The 27,901-nt window shown below is 45.0% G+C and overlaps 9 protein-coding genes and 1 non-coding gene across 10 annotated transcripts; 3 read left to right on the top strand and 7 right to left on the bottom strand.

Annotated features, from left to right (window-relative positions):
• Window positions 1–45: 45 nt before the first annotated feature.
• I203_107945 (uncharacterized protein) lies at window positions 46–3,850 on the bottom strand (the record flags this gene model as incomplete). The annotated part of the gene is made up of 12 exons (XM_019148126.1): window positions 46–189; window positions 286–527; window positions 596–1,207; window positions 1,271–1,458; window positions 1,581–2,056; window positions 2,117–2,347; window positions 2,415–2,573; window positions 2,635–2,790; window positions 2,950–3,187; window positions 3,353–3,450; window positions 3,534–3,658; window positions 3,715–3,850. The coding sequence occupies 12 exons, from the start codon at window positions 3,848–3,850 to the stop codon at window positions 46–48; spliced, it is 2,805 nt and encodes a 934-aa protein (XP_019002359.1).
• A 400-nt stretch (window positions 3,851–4,250) lies between these two features.
• Window positions 4,251–4,808, bottom strand: I203_107944 (uncharacterized protein; the record flags this gene model as incomplete). Its single annotated transcript, XM_019148125.1, has 2 exons — window positions 4,251–4,637; window positions 4,713–4,808. 2 exons carry the CDS (start codon window positions 4,806–4,808, stop codon window positions 4,251–4,253), a joined length of 483 nt encoding a protein of 160 aa, XP_019002358.1.
• Window positions 4,809–5,490: 682 nt separating this feature from the next.
• On the top strand, window positions 5,491–9,852 carry I203_107943 (uncharacterized protein; the record flags this gene model as incomplete). The annotated part of the gene is made up of 21 exons (XM_065518294.1): window positions 5,491–5,584; window positions 5,652–5,669; window positions 5,728–5,808; window positions 5,872–5,937; window positions 6,000–6,007; window positions 6,086–6,242; window positions 6,335–6,478; window positions 6,545–6,669; window positions 6,731–6,835; window positions 6,886–6,934; window positions 6,991–7,535; window positions 7,602–7,691; window positions 7,757–8,005; window positions 8,146–8,413; window positions 8,482–8,525; window positions 8,599–8,748; window positions 8,818–8,979; window positions 9,057–9,197; window positions 9,276–9,456; window positions 9,538–9,747; window positions 9,812–9,852. 21 exons carry the CDS (start codon window positions 5,491–5,493, stop codon window positions 9,850–9,852), a joined length of 2,928 nt encoding a protein of 975 aa, XP_065372659.1.
• A 373-nt stretch (window positions 9,853–10,225) lies between these two features.
• I203_107942 (uncharacterized protein) lies at window positions 10,226–13,703 on the top strand (the record flags this gene model as incomplete). The annotated part of the gene is made up of 13 exons (XM_065518293.1): window positions 10,226–10,251; window positions 10,317–10,432; window positions 10,505–10,867; window positions 10,971–11,349; window positions 11,422–11,516; window positions 11,627–11,829; window positions 11,910–12,037; window positions 12,095–12,401; window positions 12,467–12,575; window positions 12,641–12,858; window positions 12,922–13,002; window positions 13,081–13,362; window positions 13,470–13,703. 13 exons carry the CDS (start codon window positions 10,226–10,228, stop codon window positions 13,701–13,703), a joined length of 2,541 nt encoding a protein of 846 aa, XP_065372658.1.
• A 207-nt stretch (window positions 13,704–13,910) lies between these two features.
• On the bottom strand, window positions 13,911–14,003 carry I203_107941. The gene has a single exon. It is a non-coding gene; the product is annotated as a tRNA-Ala (tRNA).
• Window positions 14,004–15,647: 1,644 nt separating this feature from the next.
• Window positions 15,648–16,160, bottom strand: I203_107940 (uncharacterized protein; the record flags this gene model as incomplete). Its single annotated transcript, XM_019148121.1, has 2 exons — window positions 15,648–15,867; window positions 16,138–16,160. 2 exons carry the CDS (start codon window positions 16,158–16,160, stop codon window positions 15,648–15,650), a joined length of 243 nt encoding a protein of 80 aa, XP_019002354.1.
• A 504-nt stretch (window positions 16,161–16,664) lies between these two features.
• Window positions 16,665–18,755, bottom strand: I203_107939 (uncharacterized protein; the record flags this gene model as incomplete). Its single annotated transcript, XM_065518292.1, has 10 exons — window positions 16,665–16,828; window positions 16,923–17,024; window positions 17,083–17,210; window positions 17,273–17,514; window positions 17,575–17,664; window positions 17,731–17,876; window positions 17,932–18,102; window positions 18,164–18,308; window positions 18,364–18,485; window positions 18,545–18,755. 10 exons carry the CDS (start codon window positions 18,753–18,755, stop codon window positions 16,665–16,667), a joined length of 1,521 nt encoding a protein of 506 aa, XP_065372657.1.
• A 447-nt stretch (window positions 18,756–19,202) lies between these two features.
• Window positions 19,203–21,380, top strand: I203_107938 (uncharacterized protein; the record flags this gene model as incomplete). The annotated part of the gene is made up of 9 exons (XM_065518291.1): window positions 19,203–19,534; window positions 19,591–19,610; window positions 19,666–19,739; window positions 19,801–19,941; window positions 20,006–20,128; window positions 20,183–20,478; window positions 20,546–20,834; window positions 20,894–21,180; window positions 21,242–21,380. 9 exons carry the CDS (start codon window positions 19,203–19,205, stop codon window positions 21,378–21,380), a joined length of 1,701 nt encoding a protein of 566 aa, XP_065372656.1.
• A 440-nt stretch (window positions 21,381–21,820) lies between these two features.
• Window positions 21,821–23,006, bottom strand: I203_107937 (uncharacterized protein; the record flags this gene model as incomplete). The annotated part of the gene is made up of 5 exons (XM_019148118.2): window positions 21,821–21,858; window positions 22,041–22,227; window positions 22,304–22,452; window positions 22,631–22,723; window positions 22,925–23,006. The coding sequence occupies 5 exons, from the start codon at window positions 23,004–23,006 to the stop codon at window positions 21,821–21,823; spliced, it is 549 nt and encodes a 182-aa protein (XP_019002351.2).
• A 1,559-nt stretch (window positions 23,007–24,565) lies between these two features.
• I203_107936 (dethiobiotin synthase) lies at window positions 24,566–27,722 on the bottom strand (the record flags this gene model as incomplete). Its single annotated transcript, XM_065518290.1, has 11 exons — window positions 24,566–24,768; window positions 24,830–25,252; window positions 25,307–25,803; window positions 25,854–25,906; window positions 25,971–26,274; window positions 26,328–26,500; window positions 26,563–27,035; window positions 27,103–27,214; window positions 27,301–27,412; window positions 27,472–27,619; window positions 27,677–27,722. The coding sequence occupies 11 exons, from the start codon at window positions 27,720–27,722 to the stop codon at window positions 24,566–24,568; spliced, it is 2,544 nt and encodes an 847-aa protein (XP_065372655.1).
• Window positions 27,723–27,901: the final 179 nt, after the last annotated feature.

The raw sequence follows: 27,901 nt of genomic DNA, 5'->3' as shown, positions 1-27,901 counted from the left end.
TTTCTTTCCACTAACGGGACATTACTGTATCACAATGATGGTAGCTTACAGTTCCAAAGCGCTGTTCCATATCCCCTTTACCAGCCCGACCGCTCTCCTATCAATCTCGTCATTTTCATCCGGAGATGAGAGAAGGGAGAATACGGAATTCTCAATCGGTTCCGCCAGTGGTATGAGGTGTGCAGACCACTATAGGAGTTATCAGGATTTCAACAGCCGATCAGCTTTGGTAACTTGAGGCGAAGTTCATTGATATGTGTTGTGGTGTAAGAAAGTACGACTTACCAATCTGACAAATTCCTTATACCATCCTAACCTTGCTCGCACACTCCATAACCCCTCTTCACCACTTTTCAGTAATGTCAAAACACCTTTCAAGCCTTGGTTCGAACTCGCCGAATTGGTGGGTAACAAAGAAGAAACGAATTGCTTGATAGTTGCAATTAATATCTTTTCTAATCTTGTCGATTGGATATCCAAAGATGTTTGAGCATCGTTAAACGCTTTTGAACCTTCTGCTCGTGTATCTATCAAAACAAATTGGATCAAATCATTAGTCATTTTCTCAAAAGTGTCAGTTGTAAACAGTACTCACCCTCTTCCATATCTTCCTCACCCGTTCCTTCACCTACATCACCACCTTTCTCCAACAGCTCTGCTGCCCTCCTCGCTCTAGCCATCTCATCCTCTCTTTCGATCATTTTTAATCTATTCTTGATACTTTGGGTTCTTCCAACATGCTTCTCAATGGTCATTTTCAGTATCTCAAACTTCCATCCGTCCGTCCACCCATCGCCTTCTTCTACCTCATCCGAATCAGCTGATTCAAATAGATATTCTACTATATCTAGTCCTTCCAAAATACCATATTGAAGGTATTTGTCAATACTGATTAATTTCATTTGATGAGAATATTTCCAATATGTCCATACACTCTCTAACAATAATTTTCTAGAGGAACTTTCAGAAGTCAAATATCTCAATAGATCGAGATATCGTTCAGTAGCATTCAAGAAATGCGAGAATGATCTAGAGCCAAGATGAAGTAAAGTTTCGAAGACCATCTTTCGAATGTCTTCTGATATCGATTCACCATTACCAGAACTTGAATTTGGCAAATTTTCAATATGCGTTCGGATGTCCGAAGGAGAAGTCTTGGATCGGAAGAGTTGTAGAAGTTCTTTAGCCTCGGTGTGTAATGGGTGATCTATGTCAAAGGGGTTCAGCTCAATTTGGTTTCGGAGGCTATCACTTGAGGTGAGAAACTTACCTGGCTTTTCATATGGCCAGAATGGTTCGGGTGGTTCAGACGAAATCACCCCGGCACCTTCAGCTTTCATGGGTTCGGGTAAGGTATCAAGGATACGATCGTAGTACGCCAATCGGACTTCCAGTTCGGTCACACGTCGCATGAAGGCCCGTTTTGGGTGTGAGAGAGGTAAGTCCAGGTCTGGGATCCTGTAAGAGGTAATAGGAAGTATCAGTCAAGATGAATATCGGGATAGAAAGGCAAGTCGGAGAGATTGTAAGATCGCCCGATCAGGTCCATCAGATGATCCGTAAGGAAATACAAAACTCACCATTCCTTCCACATCCACTGGAACCCGAAATTACTCAAATGCGTACTGAACCAAACCGCAACCCGATTCTGGCACTCAATATCTAGCGTACCCTCCGAGCCCCCAGCACCTAAATAACTGAAAATCTTCCTTACGGCCCTTCCCACAGGGGGAGCAACGGTGTTAGGTGAGATCTTACATAGTTCAGTTATCACTGATCCATAGTATATTGATTTATAGGTTGATCTAGGTAATGTCAACAACGAGTTTAGGAGCGTCGATATTGTTAACGATTCACTGGACCAGGTCGATAATACTTTGTCTTCATCTTCTTCGGTAGGTGGATTGACAGGTTTGAACGTATTTGGAGGTAAGAATTTCCTGAGTGAGAGAAGTAGTGTAGCACATTCCTTTCGGTTCACTTCGTATATGTTTATGATATCTAGCACTAGACTTCGGAGTAACCATCCTTCCAATGTTTCAGGAGGCGGCACGACCTTGCGTTTTCACAGATATCAGCGGAAGATTTCTATGATCCATGAATGAATCTAGCTCACATCGTCACCGAACAGCTTGATATTCCCGATTCTACCTTCGCCTTTGTCTAGTTCGTTCGAATCTACAGCGTACATCTCAGGTGGCATCGAAATGGGCGACAATTCGTATGGATCGGATTGAATTGTTCCTTCGGATAATGTGGCAGACTCCCAATATCGGGGTAGGCTATGAGGAGGGGCGAAGGAATCGGCACGTAAGGCATGAAGAGCGGAAAGGAAGTTGTCGAGGGTCTATGTTCATCTTGATATTCAGCTATATTCGTATTTGGATCAATAACAAATCAAGAGGACCACTTACATCAGGTGTGGGTGTATGTTCCTGACCATCAAGCGAGACAGGTGAGAAAGGATCACCCAGTGATTTCACTTCGTTCCTTCTACCGATTATATAACCTTCGATTGCAGAGACGAGGTTTTCTACTTCTTCTGGGTGGTTTTCGTACAGTACCTTGCCAGACTGAGAAGGGAGGGGATCAGCAGCTGTCCCACGTCAAGGGGTTTTCAGCTACTACACTTACACGTATCAGGCCTTCTCCTACAGCCCTGACGGCTCTTTCGGCTCTATCTCCACCACCACCGACTTCCTCTAAAACTGCGAGTAAGGATCTATATACGCCTAGAAGAGATGAAGAGGTGACTAGACCAGCTGGGACCAGGAGGGAGAAGAATTGGAGCTGTAAATGATGTATGAATGTGATCAGTCATTGAACTAAATTTGGTACGGTCCATCTCGTCACATCCGGGGACTTCTGTCGGTATCAAGCTTGTATTTCCGCAGCACTCATTCGTGACCGCATACAGAGTGGAGAATTAAGATAGGAAGAAGGACTCACTCCCAGCCTGACATTTTGCCATTCTCTTCCCTCCACCCAGCCTCTCAAAGCCCTACTTAGATCCTCTAAAACTTCACGACCGTACTCGACATCCTCATCATTGATATCATGTGCTTTGCGTTTGTCCCCGACTTGAGCCTCGTCACCCTCGTTAATTTCTGTTGTAGGTGAATTGCATCGAGAGAGGGATAAGAGGAGGACAACGAGGTATGAGTGTTTGTGAGGTTGTTGAGTTACACTAAGGATTTGATATGGTAGAAGCAGGATATCAGTATTTGTGTCGAACATATAGCGGGATGTGATATTAGAAGTATGGAATGAAGTTTGTGGATATGAAATTTGTGGATATGAAATTTGTGGATACGATGACAGATACAGATATATAGAAAGAAAAACGACTCACCTTATTCTGAAACCCTCACAGACACCCGCAGAACCTTCCCTCCAAGCTCTCTTGAGCACTCTGGACAATCGATGTGGGTCGTCGACTGGGTGATATTCCTACATGAGCGAATGGACAAGTAAATCCATCAGCTGTGCTCCATTGCTGGTATCATGTTCCCAGAAGTGGGGGATTAACGCACATCATCATCACCCAACTTTAAAACCATCTTTCTCATCCTCGCATTTGAATTTTCAGGTATAGGGGGTCTACTATCCCTTGGACCTCCTCCTCCTCTACCACCTCCTCTGCCGCCACGTCGATCATCTATATTCGAGTTGGAGATCGTCAGCCATATACTTAGCTTGAGTCACGGAGCTCACCTCTACCTCTTCCCCTCCCTCCACCTCTTCCTGGTGAACCGTACCCTCCATATCCGCCTGGTGAGCCGAATGCTGCCGCATAGGGATTACCGAAACCCATCATCTGGGCAGGGTTGAATCCGTTTTGATAACTCATCGTGTCGGATGGTGCTACTCTGCTTGTATGAGAGTGTGGGATGAGGTGAAAAGGTATGAAAATCTAGGTTGAGTGACGACTTGTGGACGAGCATTCGAATATTTACTTTGGCAGGGATGGGTTAGGAGACGGAATCAAATTGTGGCACCGCACAACTACATCTCGGATGGTCCTCTTTGCATCGTAGAATGAATATGGATGATGGGAGCAGAGTGGTGTGCGATGCATTATGATGGAGATATGAGGTAGAGATTTGATATCTATGGTATGTTACAACAAATTGATATGCTAGGTATCTATAAATATGACTGATTCGATCTCTTCCCTTTTCCTTTCCCTCTGCCGAGGGGCTAAGAAACGTCCAACACCAAGCCATGTTCACCTCTTCAGATATTGATGCTTATACCAGCCTTGTTCCCGTCGGCTGCTCACTAACACCCTGTTCATTCCTCAACCTACTATCCAGACTCTTCTGTTCATTATACTCTTTCATCCTCAATTCCCTTTCTTTGGCTCGCTGTTCCTTCGATTGCGATTCGAGCAACTGCGGTGGAGGCGATATCACACAGGTCGTACATTCCTCGTCTATCACAGGAGCAGGTTGTTGGACAGGCGACGAAGGCGTATTCAATGGTGTTCCAGACGAGTGAGCCGTACTTGTTACATCCTTCGAAGGTGTGGAAGTAAGTGCAGATGGAGTGATGGGTTTGAGGACTGCTGCAGCTGCTGAGGCTGCTGCTTTGGCTGCTATTCTAGCTTCATCCTTTATCACCCCTTGATACATTGTCTATGGTCTTCCATTAGTATACGATCCCTGATGTGGAAGGGAAGAAGAGGCGAGGGTAAGAGATCTTTGGCTCACGTCAGATTCCCTTTTCTGTATATAATGTACACCCCATACTGTCACTCCGGAGACTAGGAAGGAGGACGCTAAGAAGATCTTTGATGCTCTTGACATTTTGATAGGGTGTGATTATGGCTATTAATTCTTACTATATAGAGATAGGTAAGATCGAGATCGCATTTGTAGATGCAATGGCCGTTGCTGCATTTCTTACTCTGAAATTCGATAGATTGAGCTGAATAGTTTGTGCCACGTGGTGTTACGTATTTGTACGGGGGTCGTGATTGTTTTCGTGAGTGAGGGATGAGGGTCAGTGCGCGTGTCAGAGTCAATGAATCCAGGCTGGTAACATATCATTGCGACTGTGTAACAGATAACCTATATATATCGGGTACTGGCTGTTCCCCTGTATACATGTATACATTTAGCACTCGTTTACTCTGCCTCACTCAGCCTCATCGACCGACACTTGCAGACCAAGACCATAAATCCGAGAGTATCATTACCACAGCCAGTGTCATACCGCTATCTCTTATCTTGCGTTCTCACCCAATTGAAGATCTCTTGGACCTTGACTGGCCTAGCAGCCTTTGACAGAAGTGAGAGGTGGCGAAGATGTCGGGTAACAATATCAAAGTAAGTCAGCTTCTTGTTTCCTTTTTGCGCCCCAGTTAGGTGTAGGTGGACGGAAGCTGATCCATCATGCTATTCATAGGTAGTCTGCCGGTAGGTATAGCTGGAATGGACGTCAGTCTCAATCAGCTGACCATACGTCGCATCACCCAGATTCCGGCCAATGAATCGTATGGAAACAGAGTCAAAGTCCGCGACATGTGTAGATATCAGTACGGATTTCACGACGGTACAGATGAAGAATTCAACTTCTTTGGGTATGTCCTTCGCATAATTTCATAGACCATGTCAACGTTGTTGCTGATGCAGCGTCATTTTGGGTAGCTGGACCTGAGAAAGATGGTGAGCTTAAAAGTTCATGACGTAGTCACGATAGCTTAGCTTATATATCCGTCTACAGGCTTCACATTCGATAGAGTGTTCGATACCAATACGAAACAACATGATATTTTCGATTGGGGCGTGAAAGGGATTGTAGAAGGTCAGTTACCCGTATGACTCTGTTCAAAGAGACAGCAAAACAACTGACATACCTTGAGTATAGATGTGATGACTGGTTTCAATGGTACTTTATTCTGTTATGGTCAAACAGGCTCAGGTAAAACCTATAGTGAGCTATACGTCCCTTTTAAACATTTAGGAGTAAAGCTAATGAATTTCCTTCCGGAATAGCAATGATGGTATGTACTTTCTATATCAGCTTCCTGGTTTGGACTATTCCTGACGACCTAGCTGATCATGATTGTCACTCGTATCAGGGAGCAGACATAGAAAACCCAGCACTGAAAGGTTTGATACCACGTATAGTAGAACAGATCTTCGCTAGTATCCTTTCGGCAGATAGCGTTATTGAATATACCGTCAAAGTCAGTTATATGGAGATTTACATGGAGAGAATCAAGGATCTGCTTGCCCGTGAGTGACTTTGCCTTCGAACTCAATGGTTTCCATTGTCAATGTATATGCGCAAATGACCTTGCGCAGGTACTGATGCTTGCTGGTGATAGCTCAAAATGATAATTTATCGATTCATGAAGACAAAGCTCGAGGAGTATATGTCAAGAACCTCACGGATGTATATGTTGGGTCGGAAGCGGAAGTATATAAAGTGATGAAAGCTGGTGGATCAAGTCGAGCAGTCTCCTCAACCAGTCAGTTGTTCTGATCACCTATCTCAGCAAGGGTAGTTCATGTCGACTGACACCGTCATGCTATAGATATGAACGCTGAATCTTCTCGATCTCACTCTATCTTCGTGATTGGTATACACCAACGAAACACTGAGACGGGAAGTCAGAAGAGCGGTAATCTCTATTTGGTGGATCTGGCGGGGTCTGAGAAAGTCAGTTGATAATATATGGTTTCTAACGTAAGTAAGCAGCTGATATTTGCTCTGGGAATAGGTTGGAAAGACCGGTGCAACTGGTCAAACGCTAGAAGAAGCCAAGAAAATCAATAAGTCTTTATCTGCCCTTGGTATGGTCATCAACGCTTTGACGGACGGAAAGGTGTGTCAGCTGTGAAATCACATCTGAAGCACAGCTGATTTCTTATGTAGTCGTCGCACGTGCCATATCGAGACTCCAAACTCACCCGTATCTTACAAGGTAAGCCTTTCAGTACGACTAAAATTCTCATTGCTGATTATGATCTTCTCACACAGAATCTCTTGGTGGCAATTCCCGTACAACGTTGATCATCAATTGTTCCCCGGCGACGTTCAACGAAGCTGAAACCTTGTCCACTTTGCGATTCGGTATGAGAGCTAAATCGATCAAGAACAAGGCTCGAGTCAATGTTGAGATGTCTCCTGCGGAGCTCAAGGCCTTGCTCAAAAAGACGGTCGCTGAATTGGCTTCGGTAAGGGAACACGCATCGGCTTTGGAGGAAGAAGTGAAAATATGGAGGAATGGTGGGAAAGTGGAACAAGCCAACTGGGCCGCACCTATGGCTGCTGCTACTTCCTCTTCTGGTGCTGCCGCTGCTGCTGCCAAACGAGTCACTTCTCCTTTACCTGTCACTCCATCGAGCGGTAATACCTCGGGCACCCCGTCTAGGTCTAATACCCCTGGCGGATTGTTGCCTTCTGCTCTGACGGACGGCTCAAGACCTGATACTCCGACGGTGTACAACATGGAATTCAGTAAAGATGAGAGAGAGGAGTTCTTAAAGAGGGAGAATGAATTGAGTGATCAATTGGCTGAGAAGGTGAATGATGCACAGTAGCAAGGCCGAAAATATCTATGATGCTGATATCTTCTTGTCCTCATCTAGGAATCCGCTTTGGCAGCTCAAGAGAAATTGATGGCTGATATCAAAGATGAAGTGGCCTATTTGAAAGAACAAGAGGCTTCTGTATCCAAAGTAAGCTTTCGAAACGATGACGGTTTTTCATCTAGCGCATATAGCTTATCGGTGTATGCCTCCAGGAAAACAAGACCATGTCTACTGAGTTGAATGATTTGCGAATTCTATCTGCCAGATTGGAGTCCGAATCTAAAGATGCCTCGATCACTTTGGACAACTACAAAGAGAAGGTGGCAGAGCTTCAAAAGGATATCGAAGAGCAGAAGACTCAGATTGAAGAATTGAAGAAAGTACAGAGTAAAGAGAAAGAGGAGGAGAAGGAGAAGAGGAAACGGGAGATGTTGAATGAGATGATGAGTAGGATTGATATGGTGAGTTTTACGAAGCCCAATTGCACCCACGTCACACCTAATTCAGGCTTGGTTAATTGCAACGAGCGCTGTGATGGAAGTCTAGAACAAAAACAAACACCGAAAATACGATGCGGTGCTGATCATCCTTTATACATCAGGGCGGTGCCATTCTCGATTCTTCCTCCGAGAAGTTACGTCAAGTCCTGCAAACTTTGGAATCTAGAGACAACACGAATTCAGCCGAGGAAATTCAGTCTCAGACTAGAGAACTTGTCAGATCTGCTTTAGCAGAAAACCAAGACATCGTCAGAGACTTGCAAGAGAGATTGAGATTGGCTCAGGAGGAAGCAGATCTGCAGAATAAGAGAAGAAGCGAGGTGGAGAAGATGTTGGGCAAGAGGGACGCGGCTTACGAAGAGCTTTTAGGTGAGCGATACGGTGCAATCTAGATGCAGATTGGGGAGCTTGAGGCTGATTTTTTTCAATTCGGATAGAGAAAACCTCGTCAAGCCAAAATGTCGCTATTGACGATATCAAAGTGAGTTGAGCGTTAAATTTCTCCGAGGATGCGACCCGACAGTTGATGGATTGGTTATTGCGATTTTCGTTAGGCCCAATTTGAATCAAAGTTCACAGCTTCCGAGGAACTTCTCAAAGCTGAGATACAGAACTTGAATGAACATGCTGAATCTCGTGCAGCTGAGATCAGGAGATTGCAAAGTACGGTTGAAAGTTATAAGCTTTCGAATGAAGAGCTCAACGTAAGCCGCGTGCTGCGAATTGAGACGGCGAGTAGCTTTCCAGCTGATATCTGTTTTTGGGTTCCATAGCGTGCACTATCGGTAGCAGCTGCGGGCAACGAGGAATCGGAAAACTTTGCTCAGTCTGCTAAAGAGTTGGAAAAAATTAGGAAATCGCATGAGATTCAATATGCCGAGTTTGAAATTGTTAAGAAGAGTTTGATGAAGGACTTACAAAATAGATGTGAGAAGGTGAGCAAATGAGTTTCGTTACATCAAGGTGATTTGACAATTATTTGTGCTGATGTTCGTTGTATGACTTATGCTAGGTCGTCGAACTTGAGATGCAGCTTGATGAAGTTCGAGAACAATACAAGACGATCGCCCGATCGGCCAATTCGAGAGCTCAGCAGAGGAAATTGGAATTTTTGGAACATAATTTGGAACAATTGAATGTGGTCCAGAAACAGGTGAGTTCTCGGCTTGACTATGGACTTGTCGCACCAGAATGTAAGATCGCCGGCTGAGATATGATATTTATTGTGCAGCTCGTTGAACAGAATACAAGCTTGAAGAGAGAAGTTGGAGAGACTCAACGAAAGTTGATCAACAGGAATGATCGAATCCAACTTCTCGAAGCCGCTTTGAATAACTCTGAAGAGAGGTTAGCTAAGAAGACTATGAAGAGTGAAAAGCAGCTTCAAGAGTTGAAAGTCAAATTGGCCGACAGTGAGTTTTTTATTAAACCAATATTCTATCTCTTTGCGAATATGATAGCTTGACTGAGATATGCTTCCTTGCGATCATCAGTCGAAGCGAAATATTCCAACCCATACAATCATGGACGTATCGCCAAACCTCTACGAGGTGGTGGTGGTGGTGGAGGACACACCATGACCACTTCATCCTCTTCACCTGCTATTCCACCTGGCACACCCGTCTACCAATCGATCGCTAGTGGTATGCACGGGAATTCCCCTTTGGCGAGGATACAAGATGAGAGTGCTAGTGGGAAGAGACGTGAGTATCATCTACGAATTGTGATTTGAGCTTGTTGCTGATATCGTTATATGGTGGAATGTAGAATCGTGGTTCTTCTCTCCTTCGTCTCATTCACCTAGATAAGACAGCAACCATCAATTTGTAAAACTCCACTGCGCTGAACGATCATTCCAACATATCTATACCACTGATACATAGATTGTACATACTTGTCTCTGTCCTTGTGTTTCTTGAGATCTCATCTCGATATACCATGCATAGATGTATTGTCCTGTGTCGAGATCCGAGAGTGGGGGCGAGTAGGATTTCACGGAGATTCGACATATCTCCGAGTGTTGATTTGAATGCGTCATGAACGGTGGTGGTGATGGTGACGATAAGCAGATGCACAACAACGATAATCACAATAAATTCATGCTCACAGAGACCAACATCTGATTACCACGCAACACTGTCCTCCAACATCAGAGGAAGGGAAGCTTCGGGTCTGATCAACATGTCAATAACATCGCCAACAGCGACGTACGTCTATTCCTATCACTGTCCTCTTGTCTTCCAACTTGCATGTTCACTGACCCAGACTCTAGGTGGGATACGATCCAAGATGTGTTCTACAGGAAAGAAGAAATCTATACGATGTCATGGAACGTACCTGATCTATCAGAGTATATCATATCAGTAGGAAAGAATGGTGGTCCGATAGGTCAGTACCTCACTACCTCACTTTGCACAGTCTTATAATTACTGACTCATTATATACCGTTCTTGCCCATAGCGATGATCCGAGATGATCGACTCCCACTCCCATCATCTCGTCATTCAGGTAAACCCAAAATACATATCTACACATCATCAGGTATACTCATCTCCTCCATCCCATGGGAATTGAACACACCCACCTTAATGCATTTCACGATCACTTCTCTGGTGGTATTATCGGATCAAGGGATATATAGGATATACGATCTATCGAATATAACAAATTACAAGCAATACTCTCTAGGAGATGAGATAAGAGATAGTGGAGTGGTAGATGCGAGAGCGTACGAGGATGGGATGGTCGTGTTGACTAGGGAAGGGGAGTTTGTGGAAGTGAAGGGGTGGAAGGGTGGGAGGGGTGTACCGATGATTAGTTCTGGTGAGTAATACAACTCATTCGAAAATCCGCTTTATATATCTGAATGTAGATATGGGGAAATCATTTGAAGCTGATCAGATAGCTGTCTGTGTTAATTCTATAGCTCTGAATGAACCTCCAACATCATGGACACTCCTCTCACCCGATATATCCCCAACAGGTCATATTCAACTACTCCTCTCGACACAATCTACCATCCTCACTTTAGATACTTTAGAAAAGATAGATCAGCGGATCAACAGAGGTCCATTCTCACACATTTCAATCTCGCCCAATGGCCGATTCTTGGCATTGTTAAATCCCACCAATGGGAAATTATGGGTGGTATCATCTGATTTCAGTAGGAATTTATCTGAAGTTGATGTCACCCCTTTCGGAGATGGATTACCGGAAAGAGTAGAATGGTGTGGTGATAATGCTATTACCCTGGGATATAGGAATGGGAAAGTCGTACTGGTCGGTCCAAAAGGAGAATCTCTATTGTAAGCTACCTGGCTTGACCCAATGAGATGAACGAGGCGAAGAGTGCTGATTGTATGATTATGTCTGGACAGCTGGGAATATCCTCCCTCTGCATATATACTGGGTGAAATTGATGGTTTGAGGATCATTTCTTCGGGTACATGCGAGTTCGTACAGAAAGTACCCGGTATGTAGGCAATTCCGCAGATTTTTTTCCCGCAACCTCTAGATGTTCTTCAACCCTCTGGAAAGTGCAGAGGAATCGTAGGATTGTGCTGATATTGTATCGTCTCATAGACTGTACACTGGCCGTCTTCTCACCTGGCTCATCACACCCGGCTGCGATCCTCTATGACGCCTTGGATCATTTCGAACGCAAGTCGCCGAAAGCGGACGAGAGTATACGGAGTATCAGACCGGATTTGGCCAACGCAGTGGACACATGTGTGGAAGCTGCTGGAAGGGAAATTGAAGTGACTTGGCAGAGAAGGCTGTTAAAGGTGAATATCGCTCTAAGCTGATGTAACGTACGGATGATATTGAACGAAGAAGCTGACTACCTCTGCCTGATATTTAATAGGCAGCACAATTCGGAAGGGCTTTCATGGACCTATATAATCCAAGTGATTTTGTCACTATGGCTCAGACGTTAAAAGTGCTCAACGCTGTGCGATACTATGAGATCGGTGTACCGATAACTTATGAACAGTGAGTAAGCTGTCTGGATATCTCTCGGTGATTCAGCTGACGCAAAAGTCAATATAGATTTATAGCTACTTCACCTGCTACACTGATATTACACCTTGTATCTCGCAATCTGCATCTACTCGCTTTGCGTATATCACAGCATTTGGGACTACGTCCCGACCCTGTCCTTTCACATTGGGCATCTGCCAAGATCATCCGATCATCGCAGAAAGGTGTAGATCCCTCTGATAGAGGATTAGGCGATGATGAAAGTGTGTGCAGAGCGATAGTGGAGAAGTTCGAGAAGGAAGGTGAGAAGGGTGTGAGTTATGCGGAGATAGCAAGGAAAGCTTGGGAGAATGGTAGAGCCAGGTTGGCTACTATGGCGAGTCCCCTTCAATCAGCCATTAAATAGCTGACAGAAGTGGGGCTGATGTGAAGAGATGATAGTTGTTGGACCATGAGCCAAGGGCTGCAGAACAAGTTCCATTGCTCTTACAGATGAAGGAGGAGAAGATAGCCTTGGAAAAAGCTGTCGATTCTGGTGATACGGATTTAGGTGAGTCTGACTTATCTTCGGGTATATCTTTGATCAGAGACTGATGTCATCTTGAGTTCTTGTAGTCTACCAAGTCCTTTTGCATCTACGGTCTACCTTATCGCCAGGAGATTTCTTCCATATCTTAGATGATTCGATAACGCCCAAACTCAAACCTGCTGTCAATCTCCTTCAGGTTTATGCAAGACAGGCTGATAGAGATTTGTTGAGGGATTTCTATTATCAAGATGATAGGAGGACGGAAAATGGATGTTTGGAGATGGAAGAGGCCGGTCAGCAGGAGGTGAGATCGACCCTTATGCGAGATATATGGGCTGTAAGGTGCTTATGGACGTTCACGGTATAGTATGCTGAAGAAAGGTTAGAACACCTCAAGAGAGCGGCAAAGTCATTTGGAGAGAGTAAAGAAAGGTTATTTGAGTCTAAGGTAAGCCTTTCATACTTCTATGCTCACTGTTTCTCTGATATAAGTGGGGTGATTCAGCTGATATTGTATCGATGACAGATGGCAGATGACGCTCATCGATTATTGACATTACAGCAGACATATGAACGTGAACTAGAACATAAATTCAACTTCTCCGGACTATCGGTCAATCAATTCATATATAAACTTATACTTGAGGGTTTCAACAAAAGGGCGGAAAGGGTTAGAGCGGACTGGAAAGTACCTGACAAGAGGTTTTGGTGGATTAAGCTGAAAGCTCTAGCTGAGAGGAAAGATTGGGAAGGTTTAGAAGCGTTTGCTAAGAGCAAGAAGAGTCCAATAGGGTATGAGCCGTTCGTTGTGAGTGATGCGTCTTCCGGCCTTCTCAATGCTGTTTCCAGACATTATGTGTATTTGCTTTCACTCTTTCAGATGCACAAATGACTAATTCTTTTGATTTGTCTTAGACCCACTTACTCTCCCTTACACCTCCTCAACCGACCCACGCGGCGTCTTTCGTATCCCGTTGCGAACCTAGACAAAGAGCAGATCTATATATTTTATGTGGAGATTGGGGTAAAGCTGCTGAGTCCGCCAAAGAGAGGAATGATAGAGGTAAACTTGATGAATTGAAGAGAAAGGCTCCGAATGGGATTGCTCAGAGGGAAGTGGATGAGGTTATAAGGAGGGTTGGGAAGTAGGAATGACAAAACATGAAAGCTGAGTGTCCACGGACTTCGGATGGTCGCAGTGACAAGTTGTAATGTATATGCATGTCATGTTGCTATCTGTCTCTTGGAGTGGGTATGCTCAATAATACCAGATCGATGGAAAGAGACACGAGTAGGAGTAAGAGTGCAAAAAAAGATCATTGCAGGTAGACGACTACAAAAAGTTACAAAAAGTTTTGGAGAAGCAGGGAATTGAACCCGGTACCTCGTCAATTCAAACTTTGCTTGAAAGATGCTAATGACGCGCTCTGCCAAATGAGCTACATCCCCTTGATTGTTTTCTTCAATCTCGTCGCATTATTATTGATTTTCACATCCAGATCATGCAGTAGGAGCTGCAGGCGAAAAAACTTACCACTGGGAGTTCGGTTTCAGCGAACGAGGCCCCCGGAGGCGGTTATATCGATCCGAGTGAAGACAGAAAACAAAGTGTTGATATTTGGGGGGAAGTCCGCAGCGCAGAAAGAGAAAGAATACCGAGGATACAACGAGCGGCGTGGTTTTATCAAAAATTCCTCCACCGAGGCTAAATCACCTTCTAGCGGCGGCGCATTCAGACTAACTGATGCGGGCGCTAAAGAGGGGTCCAGTTGGCAAGTAAGTGGAGAGGATATGATTGGTCGCCGATCACATGCATTCATTACTGTACCAAGTGTAAACGTTCTGTACGTAGAGGGCTGCAACATGTTTTAGAGTGTTAGATAAACTTTAACCTGATCAATCAAGTAAACACGTTCAGCCCGTAGATGGTGTGACAAATCGCCAATCACCTTCGTCGTGAGAAGCGATGGTAGGGTTTAACCCTTGTCCACCATACTTGAAAGCCCCGATGATTCCGGTCCTTAGATGTTCTTGAAAATTTTTATCTGTATTAGTCGGGTTAGGACGTACTTCAAAAGTCTTCTCTTCATTCCACAAATCGGTAACTGTATAATCGGTCTCCACGCCGTCTTTTATGGTGGTGATGGTTTTTGTTCGGGTGTGATGTCCATATTAACCATATTTGTTGTGATATATCCAGACACTATCATCGCCATCCGCCTTCTCTTGAGATGTACAGGTGGTATGCCTGCCATTCACGTTGTTAGCCTGAATCAGAGTATGTCAACCGACTGAGATGACTTTGAGACTCACCCTCTTGTGGCTAAATCGTCTGTTCCATTGCATTCATGGGTTTGAGTTGCCTCACAACCGTCTGGAACAATCGCTATCAGTTTCACGACCATTTTTTCGCTATGACTAAGTTAGCAAAATCGCTTTGAACTAGAAGAGAATGGCGAGGTGTCAAGTGGCGATCTGTGTATGTGTGTAAAGCCAGGTGACAGGCTTTATTCCAGGCAATCACTTTGAGGACGAGGCTCTTATATTTGTTATACTACTATGTAGAGTTGCTGATGAGATTAAGTTACTACCGACGATATCGGCGGAATGACTCACAGATCGACCCGCTCTTTCCCGCTATTGTCGGACGTGGAAGTCAAATTGGCTGGACTCATCATGGAAAACAAGATGAGCGGAGTCTGGAATTGATGTGACATCCGGAACAAAGGTTAACACAACGACTTGTGTCTGCCTATTCTCTCATCAAACGAAACAGAATGAGCAGTGGAATCTTCTGCGATCATTTTGCATCTTACGTCTTTTGTAGTGCATCACAAACCCTCGACTCTGACAATACTGTAATATAAATTCAATGGCTCGACAAGGCTCGGCAGTTCCGCTCATGTACTGTCGTCGATCTCATTTATCGAATACGAGTTATGTATTTAGCTCAAGGGATCATGCTATGATTGACCATAATCATCACCACAGCTGAAGGACGTCATACACCACACAGCCCACGTCATTAGCATTAGCATAAACAACCACTGTACGGTACCTCTCAACACACCCTCTACGACTGTGATCATCGGCTTATCCATCTGACATCCAGCCATACACTGTCTGTTCAAGATAATGATAATCACCCGCATCTTCAGGGAGCTTGAAGGCGGTGACGATAGCGTCTATGAGATCGCTCTCTCCTTCAGAAGGTCTCAGCGTGATCTTAAGAGTGGCATTTGGTCCTCTACTGACCGTCCAATCCCTCACGATATGTCCCGTATCATTATCGCCCGATTCAGATGTACCGCTCCTGATTGTCTTCGATTGAAATGAATGAGTATAATGATTGCCACCCGGGTTGGTATATGCATAGCAATCTTCCTCGGTGCTAATACTTTCATTCACGGTGGCGTTATGGACTGACCCTGTATACGTCGCTTGAAGGCGTTGTCCACCTCTCTCAGAATCGTCGACTGATTTAGGTCACGAAATTGCGGATCATATTTGATGTCAGCTCAAATGAGAGCACCGAAGCACAAATTGCTCGAAATGATCGATGCTGTAAGTATACGATACTCACCTTCGCAAAGAAGCTCTAGGCATTGCTGAATGACTTTATCCCTTTGCCAAATCGGCGACGAGTTTATAAAGATATTGTAAAATTCTAATGACCTAAGGCAACCTCTTGATATGTTCATATATGTCCTGCAGAGGTCAGAGAGGTTGCTGTACTCTGATTTCTGACTAGAACTTTCGATATTGAGGTGGAGCTATGTGTCATCACCAGGAGAGCTGAAAGCGCCATGATGTGTGGAAAGTAAGCAAAGAAATGACATAATCGACAAGTCTTTGCGTTCTCTTAAAAATCGTACTTCCTTTCAAACATAAGACGTTGCCATCAACTCGTTGCTTTGGGTGAAAAAGAGAATATCAGACCCATGATTCTTCATAAAGAGAATATACCTCAAAATAGTCAGTACATTTAGTCAACTCTGCGTAAGCCGGGTGAGTAGTGATTATTCCTTCGTTTGTTAGGAATACACCTGAGATGCAAGGATGACATTCCATTATACGGCAACTACTTGCCTACTCGCCTATAGGATCTGGCTATTCCATCTTCACATCCTCTTCATTCTTCACCTCATCCCCTATCCAAGTGGGCACTTCAAAGTTTATCGTCTTACATTCCAGTGTTTCTAGGCATACCAATGCTAATACACCTGTCTGAGCGAATGAGGGAAGAAGAATTATACGTGTTGGTGTATCTGAGTCTATGAAATCGAATATCGGACGTTAGCGCGTTTATGACAAGAGATTGTGTTATAATAGTATAGATGTATGATGTGAAATCGATTCCTCACTCACCTCCCACCAAAGCAGTCTCAAACTCAGGCTGATTACCAATAACATACACGTCCGGACGATGTTTGATGATGAACGGATCTGCATCTGGGAATGGATATATCCCTATAACATCACCGTATGTCAGCTAGACCATCCTGCTGAAGATTGCATTTTAGCTCACATAAAGTATCAGGAGCAGTGGGAGCGATATGTCTCCATTCTAATGTCCTTCTAGCCATTGCTAATCTCGAATCGGAAGGGAGATATTTGGAAATATCATCTAATGTTTGTCCACCGGTATTCAAGAAACTGAACAATCAAGATGAGCACGACCGTCAGTCCCGGTTTGTGAGTAAAAACGAGGAACTAACCTCCTTCCACCGATTTCTAACCAGCTTGGATTAGTACCGCTTTCCAATCCCACCGTCTTGTCCTTGGTACCGAACATCACTTTAGGCAGAGCTTGTTGAGGTAACGTCGCGCCTGCTGGATCGGATGGTCCCGGTATTATATTGATAGGTAAAGACGATGAGAGGAGGTCTTCTAGTAATGTAGATAAGGTCTTGGTTGGATGATTAGGAAATAGAGGTTTGTTGGAATTATTGAATCGTTTCTGAGCATCGTAAATGTCAGCTGGCATACCGCGCCATGGCTCCGTCAGATTCAGGCTCACGATTTCCTTGTCGTCTTCCCCTCTCACTGGAGTGGTCAGACTATTTCCTGCTAATATGAGTCTTGCTATACGACCTCCATCCAGTTGGTCCTGTTCATGGGACCCATGAGAAAGTAAGCTGATGTTGCGGATGGGAACACCTGAAATGCAGCTTACAGATATTCCGCCTCCCTCACCCATCAGCCACTCCACCAATAATTCACATTTCAGGTCCGCCGGAGCCTCTTGTGCTCCCACCGATAATCCTGATACCAATGCTACCCAGGTCTTCTCATCTGATCCATCCACATCGGCGCCGTTACCTAAGAAAAAACATTTGTCAACCGAGAGGCGTTAGTAAATGAGGGACAAGCTCACCCGTCATGTCCACACCTTCATCACCGGTAGCCTTTTCTTTACCCTTTCCGTTGGCTTTCGATGACGGTCCAGCTTGTACATCTAATTTGTCTGGGAGACCAGCGAAACAGAGATCTATCACTTCGAAATCACCCGAAGAGGTTTCCATTCCAAGAGCAGCCATGATTACACCTATCGCCCACAATTGATTAGCTATGCTTCGCACATCCAAAGTTAAGAATCCACCACTAACCGGTCACCAAACCGCCACCCTGTCTATCCCTTTCTCTCCTTATCTTTTCTCCTACCAACCTAACTCGCCCAGACTCATCTTCGAGATGTACGGCATCTTGCGCCGAGAAGAATTTGGTTCGCGGAGCAGGAGGTGCCAGCCATTGCTAAGAAGTGTCAACAGAGTAAGCTAATACATTCACCAGAAGAGCGCAAGCTTACATCTCTAGCCATATCTTCCAGTACGTTGGGTTTCAGCGGCATGTCCAGATACACCGTTCCAACGATGTAACATAACTGAGATCGAGTCAAATTCAATATACGAGGTAGTAACGGTGGTTTCCCTGTTGAGCAGATATAAGACATGAGCTGAATCGTGGTAAACTTGAGAAACCAAGCTCACCTCTCACGCTCTTCCACCTCTCATTGGCTTTTTCTTCCACTACCGGCCTCAGCTCTACTAGGCGTACAAAATATATATTGGCATATTGATGTTTATACGACCGGTGATTTGAATCCAGTATGAACGGCTTCGTTAGTTCCTGTAGAGTCGAATAAGATGGATGGGGTCTCATCGGTCTTCCTCCAGCTGACTCGGGTAGCGGTTCGGCCATGATGATCAGCTAAGAGGGAGTCTATCCTGGGTATCTTGCAAGGACTAGGATTAGAGAAGTAACTGCAGTGAGTGGTAGATGGGATTCGATCCAGCTTTCACGAGTAGATGGACGCGTCAGATTCGAGAAAAAGGTCATGTCGGGTGGGTTACGTAATGGGAGTGACGTGTTTGTCTTTTTCAGAAGTAACTTACTGAACATTACGATGAACACAGTCAACCACTCGATCAGCATCGTTCATCCATCAACATCCATCATTCCATCTTGTCTGTCTACACCTTGCTGTCCATCAAAATCTTATGATCACAACTCTCTGGCAATCATCCATGAGCGTACTCGATCTGACAAGATAGACAGACGAAGGCTACCCCTGCAGATCTCGCGACTTCTCGACCCATCCTCTCCGACTTCCGTCCTCACTCCTACTCGTGACCCACTCGCCACCCAATGAGTCTCTCCGCTCGTCTCATAGAGTCATACGAAGACCGCAAACCGTTCATAGGGGATATATCAACCTCATTCAGTCGACCCGCACATCTAGCTATCCCACGAAGTAGCACACCCTTAGCTAGACCACCAGCAAGGACCGTCAATATGGATCCGAACGAAAGTTGGATGTCACACCATGGGCAACAATCATTCACGGCTGGACCATCAACTCAGGGAACTTCTTCCTGGTCTGAGGAGAGGATACAGATGCTTCAAGCTAGACTTGCGAGGAAACTAGGTCCAGAATATGTCACGCAAAGACCTGGTCCAGGGGGAGGACCGAAATTGAGGTGAGCTGACTGGCGAGTAAGTGTCGTGCTGAGCTGACGATATACCTTGCAAATAGCTATATAGAAGGGTGGAAAGGTAAGGTCACCCCTCTGTAAGGATCTATAATCGGACAGCTGATTATGTCGCACAGTCATCAATCTCGCCAATGAAGTTTTCGGATTCAACGGATGGTCTTCCTCGATAGTCTCACTGAAAACGGATTATGTGAGTTTCGTCTAGGTTGGATGAGACGGAGGTCGGCTGAAGCTTCTTGTACTGTGTCTAGATTGACGAGAAAGAGGGAGGGCGAGTATCAGTCAATGTTACCGCTATCATAAGGATCACACTGCTCGATGGATGTTACCATGAAGATGTAGGCTGCGGACAGGGAGAGAACATAAGGGGGAAGTCGGCAGCGTTAGATAAAGTCAGCTTATCTGCACCATTGCTTTCAGCTTAGGGAGCAACAGCTGACTAAGTGATGCGTTCAGGCCCAAAAGGAAGCCGTCACAGATGCTACCAAAAGAGCATTACGAACGTTCGGTAACGTTCTTGGAAATTGTCTATATGACAAGGAATATACCAAAGAAGTGGTCAAGATCAAAGTACCTCCAGTAAGTGAAGTAACTGTCTGCGTGTAGTCCATATCATCATTGACATATCGATAGGCCAAATTCAACCAAAATGATTTGGAACGACGACCCGAGTTCATGCCAGCCGGTGCACCAGGACCATCCACCGCTCCTCAGCAAGCCAAACCAGCCGTACCTATTCAACAGCCTCAACCTATCCGTCCGCAAGCAAGAGGAGAGCCACCCATAATCGCCCCTGGAACGCCTCTGAAGTCGATCAACGACCATGAAGGAGATGTGTTCATGGATGAGCATTTCGATGCTGAATTTTTGGATGATTCGTTTCTAAATCAGATCGAGAACTCCAATGTACCTGATCAGAACGAAAACTTGTCAGTCAGCTCCCTCTATCATGCCAACAAAAGATTGTAGCTGATATTTGACATCATGTCTTCGCAGGAGAATCAACAGTTCTTCGATGCGACAAAATGCTCAAGCTGGACCATCGAGGTCACCTGATCGACCGACTTATCAGCATCGTCACCGACCTGATGCACTTCAACAGTCTCCTCAAGAGAACTCGTCAGTATCGTATAACCAACCTGGGCAGGTAGGCTCGAAACCAAGCAGTGGTAACTCCGCTGCATCAGGATCAGGTGAAAGTGGAAAGACACTTCCCGAGGCATCGAATGTGAAACCTAGACCTGTAGGAGGCTTTGCGGCACAGGGTGGTAACGGAGTAGCCAACGTGAGCTTAGTCACTACTCATTCATAAATTCAGTCAAACTGATGATGGATGTTTGACAGAACACAAATTCCAACGCGGCGGCTGCATCAGCTCGTCGACTCGCAATGGCCTCCGCGATGCACACCTCGTCATCACCACCTATTAGAGCCGAATCACCTAAGATACCTTCAGGTGGGATCAATGATGTAGCTGCACGAGCGATCACCAAGCTGAGAAACGAGCGAGAGGATTTCAGAATGAATGGGGATGGTGTGAGTGATGATGGAGAAAACGTGACGCTTGGTGGTTTCGCCAGTGCGAGGGGGGTCAAGAGGAACGGGAATGAAGAAGTTGGCGATAGACGGAGGCAAGTTGCCTTTTCCAGATGTTCTATCTATGGAATATTTTTTGATGATTGTAATTCGCAGCGCATCTCCAACCAAACCTCCGAATTATGGTCAGGGTCAGACGGGATACAATAGGCAAGGACCCAGAACGGCTTTAGGTGAATTATCCACTGGAATAGGTGGAGATGATTGGACGACGAAACGATCACGTATCGGATGAATGATTAACTCTTGTTTTCCTTCCTACGAGATCCCTAGTTCAACGTTTATACTTATCCATTCCATCTATCAGTGTTGTCTTTCCGCTTTTACCCATTGTATACTATACACACCTATCATTCAGTTGTTACCATCATACGTCTCGGGAGAAGATTGATTGAACACATATGTAAAAAGATCTAAGTGAAGAAGATCATGGCCATGATCATGAGAGAATCACATTGCATCCAAAAGACATAAAAAGATGAAAAAGAGATACAAGAGAGAATGAACATAGATGGGTCAGGAAAACTCAAATGAGGATTACCTCTAGCCTCCTTACGGAGATTGATGACGAAGTAAATCTCCCTGAGTACCGACACGCATCTCTCATTCTTTATGCTAATACCTCTCTAGACCCATACACACATTATCATCCATCCATATTACGCGGCAGAAGGTCTAAGCTGTCCAGAGTCTTCTGACGAGTTCGGTGAGACCTGAGTAAAGGGAAAACAAAGTCAGCCAATTTGGCCTTGGGACAATCTCCATAGTATCTGGTATAATACCATTATCCTATTTCCTTTTATCATTTCTCTCTCGATTCTATCACCTTTCCTGACTATGACTCGTTTCCTCTCTTCTCACCTTCCATACCGATAAATAAGTTTTGATCACTCACCGACATCATTCGTGTTAAATTCATATACACCCCAAACACTCAAACCGGTAGCGATCTTCAAAACCCATGAAACTATAGGACCGATCACTGGGAATTTACGTGGGTGAAGATAATCTACTCGACATGAATCGAATCCTATATGTGAGTGGACGATAAGTGAAACAGCGAGAATACCATCTAATATGGGCTATTCGATCGCAAAGAAGAGAAATCAATCTTCAGTTCTTCAGTGTCGTGATGATATATGTACGAGTGACACTTACGTAGGCTGATCCGGTAGATACGGCTGCACCGACTGTGACAGGTACCAAAGCTGCTGAGAGGACTCTCTCGAATGCCCAGTGGTATGATCCGTGTGATCGGGATGCTTCGATTTGAGGGGTTGCGTCGTTAACTGTTCCCTTGAGGATGGCTAGTTTCACAAGTAGAGATGGTCAGTCTATGTATTCGGAAGGGGTGCAGTGTCGCTGTGATTTGCAGCAGAGGATCGTCTACGTCTCTATCATTTTGTTACTGTTTTTCTCCTGCACGTAACAGACCGGATTCCTTCATACTGTTCCGATACACAGCTACACACGCATAGTACTCACGTCCTCCTGGAATATACTTGAATCCACCAGTCTCATCAGCCGCGACGGTAGCGTCCCTTCGTGGTGAACTAGCTCGAATGGCAAGGGCTCGGGCTGCAAATCGTAATTATGGAAATATCAGCGGTCATTCTCGATATTACTTTCTGTTCCAATCATCTATTCGTCATAACTTCATTGGTCAAGACTTCCCTCTACACAGCCCAAAATTCACCCATCACTTCAATCTTTCTATTTGTCTGACTATCTCTCGCAGCCTTATATCTACGACCCCACTCTTGCATAGGCAATACCCACAAGTATGTAATCCCCTTCCACCTAATCCCAATCCCAATGCCCTAAAAGTCGAGGACGAAGCTGTAGGTCGGATCAAAGACATTATGCGTGGTGTATGCGATGTGAACTAGTGGATACAGTAGGTAGGATTCTTTTGGATGCAATGGGATCTGATGAGGTAGTAGCAGAGTAGGATGATGGGATTCAACAGGAGTGAATGCGTATCTAAGGGGATGTTTGATGTGATTCTCAGAGCGAGGTCAGGTTGGCAGATCCAGCGAATCGGGTTGAGATCAACTCATACGACATACCATCTAACAGATAGGCACGCGAGATCAAATCTCGGGTGTTTTCGGAATTACACCATCTGCAACCAATGAAAGTCAATGCAATACATCTTGATGACCTTCGATCTTTCACACCGTTTTCTAAACTCCTCTGTCAATTGCCCGCAAACTAGATTCAGAAGACACACATGTCAATCAGCTCATTCTACCGATAGTTTGCGTGGCAAAAGGTGGTTAGAAACATCCACCACTTTACAGATTTATGTATATATTGTTTGCCGAATAGTTCAAACCACACGAATCCTTGTTCGTATAACGGCTAGTATGACCGCTTGTCACTTTCAAGTAACGCGGTAGATCAGAGTTCGATTCTCTGACAGGGAGCTTCTTTTTGTGTTCCTTTTCTTTTTCATAACATCAAGCACTTTTCCAGCTTGAAAAGCGACTCGAAATCCCTCGGAAGGGTTCAGAAATGAATGAAAGACGTCGAAGAAATGATGTGCCACATTCACCTTTACATGGTGTCGCGCGAGTTACTAACCCCTCCTTTGAGCTAAGAATTTTCGGATAAAATGCCACTTCACTGTACCAGTCAACACAACTTATTCTGGAGGTGTTTGTGGGATTGGTGAAATGCAAGGAAGCGAAGAAAACGCTTCTTAGAAGGCCAGAAACGCAAGGAACTCAAAAAAGAAACTCTCTGTCAGAGAATCGAACTCTGATCTGCCGCGATCTGTGGGACACCCTTCGCAGGGAGCACACTTGACAAGCGGCCATACTAGCCGTTATACGAACAGAGATATTCAGAGTAATATCCATGAGTCAACAAATATATGCTTTGTATCAGAACACATAGAGCACTTTAAGTTATCCATGTCTTCTCAGGTTTCTCATTTATGCTTACTGGTCGATGTGCATACATCGCACTGTGTGATGACAATTGAAAATGTCGAGCAAGGGACGTGTAACAGTGCCGTTCTCCGTTATCGGCTCATGCCCTAGGATGCGAATTTTGTAAAATATGGATGGACTTTGTAATGCCTCGATAGAGAAATATGTTATAGAATACTGTATACTTCTGCGACCAGTGAAACCAAGATGGATGCGTTGCATATCTCTACTGCTACTATCAAATATATCCCATACCCGTTTAGGTGTAATCCTACATATTGATCTGTGGGTAGATTATACTACGTTTTGAGATGTATTGATTGAACTTGTCCGTCCTCCGCTTCAGCCTCTCTATAAAACTTATGAGTGATTCAATCTAACACATCCCGATCACCCATTTCCTTCCCTCTTCTCACGATTTGCCCTCATGCCCTTATTCCCCTTCTATACCATCCCACTTCCCCAATCCGCCCCTTTCCCAATGCTATATTTTCGCCAATTCCCCCCATATAGTCCTTTCCATCGCTCTTACAACCTCAGGTTTCGTGAAACTACTAGTCATGATGTACACTACGTTCCCAAGTGGTCGCGAGTGGATCTGGAACGGTGCGAATTGACCTTCAGGAGAAGTGATGATCTTCTGTCTGAGAGCAGTGAGGAAATCAAGAGCAGCATGGGATGAGTAGCCTGATATGATGTCACTATCTAGCCTTGAAAGATTCTTTGAGTTATTATGTAGTCTACTCACCTCCTTCTCCAGCATCTAATTCAAGTGCCATAACCGTCCCCATAGCCATCGCCCCCTTGACAACCTTCGCTTCACTCAAGGTCGATACGAATCCCTCGCTCCAGAAACTCCATCTTTTCGATTCATCTTTCAAATTGACATTCCATATCTTCTTTTCTACCTCCCAATTCTGTCTCTCTAATATCTCAATCGCTTTCAGGGCCACTGAACATCCGATAGGATTCGCGGTATAGGAGTGTCCATGTAACAACGCATCTACTTTTCGATCCGATAGGAAAGTATTGAATATCGATGTGGAAGCTAGAGTGGCTGAGAGGGGTAATAACCCCCCAGTGAGGATCTTCGCATATACTGATATATCAGGCGTTTCTTTGAGTATCGAAGATGCCGAGAGGTATCCGAATCGATGTAAACCCGAGAATACTACTCGAAACAATCAGTATTGGTGACATCGCTGTTGATGAAAATGAAACTTACCTTCATCGTAGATGATAGGCACACCTCTCCATTTCCTCTTCTCCCTCCAACCTCCTCTGACCTCCTTGAGATCCTCGGTAAATTTCTTACCCTTCCACGATTTACCGCCAAACAAATCCGAACTGGCTCTTACGACCTCGACTAAACAAGTTTGGAATAGCGGATCAACAAAAATCATTCCTCCTGCTCCGAGACATGTTGGCTCCATAATCATCGCTCCAAACTTCTTTCCATCAACTTTAACAGCTTTTTCGAGATTCTTTCGAATATGTTCTCTGTAATAGTCTGCTAGAGGTGAGTCTAGTCGAGATTCAACGGAATATATCGATTGTATATCTGAGAATCCCAAAGACCACCCTTCGCTTGTGGTTTTGCCCTCGGAGCTCAAAGCTTCAGGTAGAAGTGACCATTCGTCCGGTCCTGTCGTGAGTACGCTGGGTCGCCCATCGATATACTGAACCATCGGTGGTGAGAACCAATGACCACGACCTTTGTACCTACACGTAAGGTGAGCTGAAATCCTAACAAGGCTGCCAGTATGGCTCACCAATCGACCGCTTTATTGTACGTTGACGCCTCGGACGCATCCATACTACCAATCTGTACTCCTTCAAATCAGCTATCACGCATCCTGTATTCTCAATCCAGCTGAGTTGTCACTCACAGTATCACCATGGTACCCTCCCCTTAGACCGATCACACCATAATCACCTCCCATCTCACCATCATATCCGTACCTCCTTCCTGCAGCTCTCAAAGCCATTTTCAATGCCACTTCAATACCGGTACTTCCATTATCAGAGTAAAACACCCTTTCGGCCCAACCCTTTCCTACGGTCGATTTGAGCTTTTCGGCAAGTTTCAACGCAGGTTCGTGGGTCCCCGAGGGGAACAATACGTGACCATATCGTCCGGCAACTGTTGCAGCTGCTATAGTCAATTCTTCGTTTGCATGACCGTGTGATTGACTAGAAAATATCAATATCAGCTCGGCTCACAAGGGGAAGGGGTGATAACATACGTGAACCAACTGGCTGAACCGTCAAAGTAAGAATTCAACAAATTACCTTCTTCCTTCGGTATGGCCTGCGACTCGGAGCCTGTGGGGGATGTCGGCAATGGCTTGGTATAGTACGAATCAAAGTTATCTCCAAACGCTGAATCGACCACCATAACATCTTCCTTCTTGTTTATCTGAAGGATGAGAATACCATCAGCTATGTTAGTGATCAATTCAAGGCGCCAGGGTCACTCACCAGACCATGTTGAGTGAAAGGCCACCAAACGCTTTTAAGCGTTCTACCAGGCATACTATCCAATTCCTTTATCCTATTGACATGTTGGTGATCCAACCAATCTGAAACCTCTCTCACCCCACCTCCGCCTTCAACCGCTCTACCAGATTGCTCTACGTCGCCATACCACTGGGATAGCCTCGCTGCATCCTCTTCTACCGTTCCGTACTTCTCGGGAGGGGGTTTCACAGTCCAATATCCTATTCCTCTATCCCTGAAATATCCTTCTAAGAAATCGTCGTTCCTGTAATATGAGTCGTACAGGCATAGTACAGCTGATATCGAATATCCTCTCATTATTAGAGATTCGTAAGAGGATAAGGTGGTTGAGATTCCGCCTAGGCGAGGTGAAGCGATGAGGATAGAGGGAAGTCGGAGGGAACGAAGGAATGTTGATTGGGTATGTGGGGGATGCAAGGCCGGGGAATGGACACCTATAAATGAGGCAAGATTAGTAATGAGCTCCAGGCTACCACCTAATTGAAGAATGTGTCGGCTCACCTCCTGCTGTTTCTACGAACAAGGCTCCTTGCCTTCCATTCAACTGCTTCGCACATGAGGTAGCGTAATTCTCGATTCCTCGGACTAGCTCATCGTTGGTTTTGGGAAATGGCTACGCATTTACAGATAATTCAGCTGATATACTAGTGGAAACTGGGAGACATTATATCAGCAGAAGGGAAGTATTGTCATACTCACCAAGTCCGGTGCCAGTTTAGCTGCCAGATGAGGGGACATAGGTTCTCTGTACTGGTACAGATTGTGGGTATCGATCAAATGAGCGTAAGGTTTTGTATGTCGTTGTAGATAGCTATCATCCAGTTGGCATCAGCTATGGCTCGTCACTTGGAGAGAGGACTTTGAGCTGACCTGACATCTGACTCTTCATCCGGTCCTGTCGATACGGGTTTCAAGTAGAATACACTTTTCTCTTTCCCTTTTGCCGATGCAGCGTACTTTGATGCTGTGGCTCTTACTAGAGCTGTAGTCAAGAGTGTCTTGCCGACATCTGTATTTGCTGTTAATATGAAGCACGTCAGCACTCAGAAGCCTTATCATGTATGGTCGAGCTTACCTCCGAAGACCTGGTGTATCCGGAAATTGGGGAAAAGGAGGGGCATGATTGTGCCAACCCCGGTGAGGTGAAGGAAACGACAAGAATCGGAGAAGAGGAGGTAGGCTGGGAGGAAGACTGAGAGGCGGGGATGGAAAGGTGATGAGGTTATCGAACAAGTAGATCATGGAGGGATGTTACTGAGCAATGTCTCCGTCACCTCATCAACATTGATTGGTTCTGTTT

Source organism: Kwoniella mangroviensis, chromosome 3 (assembly GCF_000507465.2).
Source record: "Kwoniella mangroviensis CBS 8507 chromosome 3, whole genome shotgun sequence".
NCBI classification, from domain to species: Eukaryota; Fungi; Basidiomycota; class Tremellomycetes; order Tremellales; family Cryptococcaceae; genus Kwoniella; species Kwoniella mangrovensis.
The sequence above is the reverse complement of the archived record's forward strand: the minus strand, read 5'-3'. Positions and strand labels throughout refer to the sequence as shown.